The sequence below is a fragment of a genome, unplaced genomic scaffold, assembly GCF_019419815.1.
Source record: "Pyrus x bretschneideri cultivar Hongxiangsu unplaced genomic scaffold, Pyrus_bretschneideri_v1 Contig20, whole genome shotgun sequence".
Classification (NCBI taxonomy): domain Eukaryota; kingdom Viridiplantae; phylum Streptophyta; class Magnoliopsida; order Rosales; family Rosaceae; genus Pyrus; species Pyrus x bretschneideri.
In genome coordinates this window covers 5,529,114-5,536,295 of record NW_025999502.1, presented here as the reverse complement: position 1 = coordinate 5,536,295, position 7,182 = coordinate 5,529,114, and the positions used below count along the sequence as shown (strand labels likewise).

Genomic DNA, 7,182 nt, shown 5'->3' with positions numbered 1-7,182 from the left:
GCATAATAGAGATTTATAATCAAATTTTTTGCACATATGGCATAATCTTATTGGGTGTTGGGTCCCACATGTATTTCAAGAGGCGACCTATAAGTTTAGAGAGAAGATAGAGTCCCCAAGTCAAAGTGGAACAAATTTTGACTTTCAGGGAGTAAAATGGTGACTAGTTACACAGGCAAAATGAGATCAAAATAATTTAATAAGGCATAGCTAAAAATAAGCCATAATAAAAGAGAGAGGATCATCGCCGGATCATTCAATTACATCCGTTTATTGTACATCGTCTGGCTGGTTTTTATTATGTAATGTTTATATTCAATTTTAAATAAAAAAATTACAATAATTTCTGACCGCACAATATACGATGAACAAAGGTGATTGGAGGATCTCCAGGATCCTCACAAAGAGGATCCGGCGATGATCCTCCTGGATAATAAAAATCTAAAATATATATAAAAGCACGTGTTAAACATTAAAAAAGGAAAAAGCAAGCCTGTGCTTTAATAGCAAAACGCGTCCATGGATGGAGAACGAGCAAGCAAGCAAGCAGGCAAGTGAGCGAGAAAGGAAGAGCAGCATAAAAGATGGGCATAATCATAGAGAGAGGAAACACTATCTTTAATGTGTTAATTGTAGACCAAGAGTAATGCTAGAGAAAGTAGATTTAGAGACTAAATTTGCAAATTAAATGACGTGTCACCGATAAAAATGAGTACGCCTATCAACATTTCAGTAATAAACTAATCATTAACTTACTTATCCTTTAATTTTCAAACTTTAGCCTCTAAATTTGTAGTTCAACGCGTCGGTATGGTTGACACCGGCTACCAGCAAATGCAGTTGGATTGGACTTCACCTCCTCACCCAAATATTAGAAACATTTTTATGTCGAATAGTTACAAATGCGATGGGGATGATGATTGGACGTCGGGAAAAATTTGACATGACAAAGATATTTTCGGTTTTATTCTTTTGCTTTTTCGTCCCACTTTTAATTTGAAGGGAGAAAATATGGGGGCAATAGCAAATAATGAAAGAGCAGAGCACAAGGCTAGTCAGTCAGCAAAAAATTTATGGTAACTCGGAATATAAGGATTAGAGACATCGTTTTGAAGTAATTTTACATAAAAGTGTAAGTTAATTTTGTAAAAACACATTTAAAATTAATTTTAAATAAAAATACAAGTTAATTTAAAAAAAATACTTAAATATAATACATTTTGAAAAAAAAAAAACATCAAGTATTTTTAGAATCCACAAAATATTTTCTCTAAAAGTAATTAACAATAATTTAAAGACACTTCTCAAACAAATGCTAAGAGTTCATTTGAAAGTATTTTTTAAAATATTTAAAAATGCTTATAGTAAAAATATTTTTAGTACTAATTCTTAGAAAAAATGCAAGTCAATGTTAGAAAAGTACTTGAAGCAATTGATGTTTCTTGAAGCAAACACTTCAAGTGCTTTTGAAACTTAAATTTTTTTTTCAAAAAATTATTTAAAAAATACTTCCAAATTAGCATGAGATATTTTATTTTTTTTCCTACTAAATATCACAAACATTGTCTTAAGTATGGTACGAGAGATTTTTCAGTCTGACCATCACATGAGGTGGTACATTACTTGTCCTTGTATAAATGATAGATTATGTATGTTAAAAGGTTAATAACTTAAAAATTAAAATTTTTCACCACTTACATAAAAACACGTGATGTACCATTCGTCTTTTTGCTATAACTAAAAATTTCTCGAACAGTACAACATAAATGAAACGCGGAAGAAAGTTCCCAAGTCACATAAAGTTACCTCCCTCTCTCTCTCTCTCTCTCTCTCTCGCTTCCCCTATATCGAATGGCGCATATTTCGATGTATCTAGTTGGTCCCCAATTGCTTCCTCCACTATATCCTTCTTGTCCGAACCCAATTCTCACATTCCCATTTCTTCTGCAAATTTACGATCTTTTTCTGATTTGTGTTCATTCTCCTAGTCTCTTCTTCTCTTTCCGTTTGCTCAACCTTTCTCTCTAGTCTGTAAACTTTTGAAGTTAAAAATGGCAGTGGCTATGGCTTCTTGCAGCGTTGGGGTTAACTTGAACAGTAACTCCAGTTTGAAAAGATCCCTTGCAATTCCAGCACTAACTGAGGCTATGGCAGTAGCCTCCTTTGGGTTTGCTCCTAAAAGCTTCTGCACTGTGCACAAGGGAAGGTAATGCTTCTTTTTTGCTCACTGTTTTGTTGAAATTTTGTAGGTTTTTTATTTGCTTTAATAGGTTTGTTTACTTTCTTAGATTGTTTGCAGAAATTGATTTTTTTTTTTTTTGTGTGTACAAGAAGTGATGAAATGGGTCCACTATTACTTTATTTTCCTCTTTTGTTTGTAAAAATCTTTGGTTTTCTATTGTTGTTTGGTTCTTTACCTCATTTGAATTTTCTAGTAATATGAGGTCTGAATTATATATGCTCATTGTATGAATGAAGTCTGTTTTGCACATCAGGTTATTGCGATTAGCATGACCTCTGCATCTTAATTTATTGTGCCTGATTTGTTCACTTAACAAGTTTTGATAAGTGATTTTTTCAATATATAACCGAATTATCATGTCTTTTGCACTTGAGGTTGGAATTATCGTCCGACCTCTGTTTATCTACCAGCTCTTGAACCTTTGAGTCCAAGTCCTCGATTGTGGCTTGAACTCAACGTTCCCTAGCGAGCTTACAGATTTTCAGTCGTAGTGTGTTTAACACATTTACTATTATTGAGGTATGCAAGCATTAAAGTTGGGGTCTTGCATAGTTGCTATTCTTTATCTTAGAAAGTGTATGTGCAATCTATGACAGATTAACATCTTCGTCAACCTCAATTACTCCACGAGCAGCTGTGGAGGTATTCTAAAAAATTGTTTTGTAATTGGTAATTACTGAATATCAACTTGCTGAATACATCATTTTTGTACTGGGTTTTTTATGTTGGAAAATAGGATGGTAAAACTGATGGAAGTCCAAGCGAAACTGACACCGTTCCGATTCCTAAAGTTATTATTGACCAAGATTCTGATCCAGATGCAACGGTGGTGGAGATAACCTTTGGAGACCGGCTTGGAGCTCTTCTTGATACTGTATGGAGCATTACTTACGTCTTTCAACAATATTTTTATCTTTTGTTTTCTCCTGTATAGATTTTCATATATTTGTTTGAATGATCTATCTTCATCTTTACGTCTGAACGTAGATGATAGCATAGATTAATTATCATTAACTGAATCACCAGATGAGTGCACTTAGAAACCTCGGCCTGAATGTTGTCAAGGCCAATGTCTATTTGGATTCTTCTGGGAAGCATAACAAGTTTGCCATCACTAGAGCGTGAGTATACTTCACCAGCCTCATGCCCTTGCATTGAGTATAGTTTTGCCTTGTTGCTATGACGTTGTTATTATTTGTCAATTTGCAATTGATTTCAATGATCTCTTTTCTGCTTCTTCTACTTCTTCGTCCGGCTTTAATTTCCCTTCCCTTGTGCATAGAACTCTCATACTTGGGGTATAATTGTTTTCTCATTGGATTTATGTGCTGAAGAAAAAACAGTTTTCCTTAAAGGGCATTAAAAATATTGCTTCCAGTTAAATCATCAACCTTCTATTTTGGTGGATTAACGGGTCAGTACTTCCAATAGCTGTTTTGTACTCATTTTCTTATTTGATGGTGGGGTTTGTTTGCAGTGATACTGGTAGGAAAGTAGAAGATCCAGAACTACTTGAGGCTATTCGATTGACAATTATAAATAATCTGATAGAGTATCATCCGGTAATCTTTCTTAAACATTTCCATTTGTTCTTGAGATAGTATCTGGTGGAATATCTTCAGGATTTCTACATTTTGTAAGCTTTATTAGTGAATTAATTTTGTCGTTAGGAATCAAGTTCCCAGTTAGCGATGGGAGCAGCATTTGGAATTGTGCCTCCACAAGAACAGGTTTTCTTGCAATTTATTAAATTTTCAAACTTTATGTGGGGAGACTGTTTGTGCAAAGGTTGGTTAGTTCAAGTTTCCCATTTTCACGTTCTAGCACACACATAATTCATGTGTCATGTTTTGAGGAAATTCTCATTTGAAGTTCACTCCGTAAGCATTTTTTTTTTCCAATTGTAGTCATTCTAGAGTCATTTCTCTCCTTAATGAGTATTATGAATTTTTGGGAATAATTTTTTTTGCCTATCACCTTTTGATTTTGTTCACCCATAAGGTAATTAACATATTTACTTGACACTCAGCTAATGTGGTAGCATCTTAACTTCCAAAGAGTCTTGTTTACTTTTACGCCAAGCTGTTTGATCCATACCTAGTCGTCATTTTTCCATGATCGCATCCCTAGCAATTTTCTTGATTCAAACCTGTATTTAATTTTTCAGGTTGATGTGGACATAGCGACCCACATAAGCGTCAACGATGATGGCCCCACCCGAAGGTAATGTGTGTCATTCTTTTTCGATAGGATGGGCTTCTAGAACCCCATAGTCAATTCCTATGCCAAAAATTGTTGCGCCAGCAGGCACACAATAGTCTTCAATTGTTATGCATGTGTGACATCGCGTTTGAATGAATGTGTTCAGCTAATATTGGGTTTCTGCAGTTTGCTTTACGTGGAGTCAGCAGATCGCCCTGGATTACTGGTGGATCTTGTAAAGATTATAATTGACATTAATGTTGCTGTTGAATCGGGAGAATTCGACACAGAGGTGTGCTCTTTTCTCACCTACAGTTGCAGCTTCAATTTATCCTTTTCTCATTTTTTTTTTTTTGGGTCTCTAGTATCCATGTGTATGGAGCTCATCTCTATTATTATTTTCTTTTAGTTTTTGGTAACCAAGTTCATGCTAATTCTTATCTCGGAATTAGGGGTTGTTGGCAAAGGCAAAATTTCATGTTAACTACAGGGGTAAACCTCTTATCAAGCCTCTTCAGCAGGTAAAGCTAGAATTACGGCAATGTTAGAGCATTGGATTTAATATATGATAGCGGTAGATGTGCTGAAAGCTAACTGTTTTCTTGTTTTCTAAGAGAGAGTTTCATCATTCACCAACTTCAACTTTACAATCTGATTAATTCCGAAATAGACTTCTGTTTTCGTGTGTTCTGTTACAAATTAAAAGATGACGTCTGAGATTACTGACCGTAAAACCTGCAATTTTTTTAGGTTCTTGCTAACAGTTTACAATATTACTTGAGGCGACCAGCAACTGAGGAGGCGAGTTTTTGAGCCAAATGTAGATTATATTCAGGAAGTATACTTGGAATTTCCAAAACTAAGCTGAGGGAAATTCTGGAACATTGTCGCAGTATTTTGCTCAGTTGAAGGATAAATGGATCAGAAATTGATACAAGAGTCAGATAATGTAATGCAAAAAAAGCTTTAAATTCAATACCAATGTAAAATGTTTGTCCAAATTGTTGTAATGATATCATGGTTACCCTTCTTTTGTTTTTTGGTAACCCATTCCTTCATCTCATGGTTCATTTTCAAAAGCTGCTTCATGGACGCATATTTTTGTTGTTGTTGTTCTGACATTTAGCAAGGAATGGAATGTCCGGTACATTTATTTTTCACGAGTGAACGGTTGATGCTTGATAAAATGAGATTTAGTTAAACCTTAACCGTTCTTTTTAGTCCTTTCATGCGCAGGAGAGCAAAGCTCTAGCAAGGAATATTGTAAGAAATTTGACACGGGTCAGTGGGTCTCAAGTCAACAACATTTTATCTTTCTTTTCTGTTGCTCTCAACTAGCCTCCGGTTATGTGGTGGGTAGCAATGCAACGGTCTCAAAATTGACCCGTATGAACGCGAGGATGGCATATATTGTGATGAAGTCGATGATTAATTGTGGCTGCCATTGTGATTTCGTGGCTTCTGTTGAGTGAATCATCTCGTTGGAGACGAAGCATAAACAAATGATATTATCTATATTACAGGGGAGATGGTGGGTTTAGTCTCATAATACGCTAGCAATAATGTGGTTTAAATTCGTCTTTGGCGAGAATCGAATCTAAGATCTCTCACTTATAAATGAAGAAGAATATAATTGGATTGTAGTACTAAGTAACGGATAAACTTACTATTAGGTACATACTTCTTGCACATCAAAATACATTCTTCTTGCGTTTTCTAGAACAACGCATATTAACACACGTAAAGGTGGGCTAGGTGGCAATTTGCACTTAATGATTGGTTTCGAGTCCGCCTGCGAAACAGTTAGATATCCGTCAACAAAACTGTTTTTGTAACTTCGTCAAAATGAAAACATCCATCCCTCCATCCCTCCATCCCTCACCGCCATCTGATCCCTCACCTCCCTCCACGACCCTCTCAACTCCTTGATTTTGAACGTGAAGCTCGTCGTCGATCTTGTCGATCTCTTCGAGATCTTATATTAGTTAATTCAGAACTTGAAGTCATAAAAGAAATGCAATCATAGGTATCTGTACGAGAAAAAAAACACCTACATCATTAATAGATTTTCCCAAGGTTTTTAGCTATAATTCCAAACTCATCATCCAATGACACATGTACGGAAACTGATAGAGACCCTCATGTGCTTCTTGCATCAGCTTCTCCCTCCCTTTATTCTTATTTTTCTTCATGTTATCTTGTCATGTTATTCTTTCATTTGAAGAATATATTGCAATAAGTGGCACCAATATGTTCACACTCGTTTGATATTTCAATGATCAATATTGAGAATGAATCCAACGTTGAGAAAAGAATGACTTTGTATGTGCTTCTAAAGAATTGAGTTATTCCTTAAATTACCAATTGGTTTTATATTGGAACATTAACTTTCTTCATGGTATTATAGAAGGTTGGCCACACCTACTTCACGCCACTCAATTTTTGTTGTCCACGTGTAAGGCCAGAAAATTTAGCACACGTGAAATGGCGTATTGAGAATGAATCACACATTGAAAAAGATTTCCATGTGCTTATAAAAAGTTAAAATACTCTTCATATTAATCATTTGTTTTATGGTATAACCTCAACTTTCTTCGTCAAATAAACAAGAAAATGAATCTAAGAAAGGAAATTTGGGGGGGTGCTTTTTTCAGTTTTTAATTAGTTTTAGTGAAATTCTATTTATGTAGTAGGGTTGCCTGTCGTTTAGCAAAGGTTGCACCGTCCATCATTAATGC

General features: G+C 35.2%; 1 protein-coding gene across 1 annotated transcript; it reads left to right on the top strand.

The window, feature by feature from the left end:
- The first annotated feature begins 1,840 nt into the window (after window positions 1-1,840).
- Window positions 1,841-5,477, top strand: LOC103960243 (ACT domain-containing protein ACR11). The gene is made up of 10 exons (XM_009372687.3): window positions 1,841-2,206; window positions 2,839-2,884; window positions 2,979-3,116; window positions 3,269-3,363; window positions 3,720-3,804; window positions 3,913-3,972; window positions 4,410-4,465; window positions 4,631-4,736; window positions 4,897-4,965; window positions 5,195-5,477. The coding sequence occupies exons 1-10, from the start codon at window positions 2,052-2,054 to the stop codon at window positions 5,255-5,257; spliced, it is 873 nt and encodes a 290-aa protein (XP_009370962.2). The 5' UTR covers window positions 1,841-2,051; the 3' UTR covers window positions 5,258-5,477.
- The last annotated feature ends 1,705 nt before the right edge of the window (window positions 5,478-7,182 follow it).

Excerpts from the sequence above, each read along its gene's own strand:
- LOC103960243 (XM_009372687.3), top strand. The coding sequence starts at position 2,052 with ATGGCAGTGGCTATGGCTTCTTGCAGCGTTGGGGTTAACTTGAACAGT. Across the intron at positions 3,805-3,912 it reads ATCTGATAGAGTATCATCCG|GAATCAAGTTCCCAGTTAGC; the intron begins GTAATCTTTCTT and ends TTTTGTCGTTAG. Across the intron at positions 4,966-5,194 it reads TTATCAAGCCTCTTCAGCAG|GTTCTTGCTAACAGTTTACA; the intron begins GTAAAGCTAGAA and ends CAATTTTTTTAG.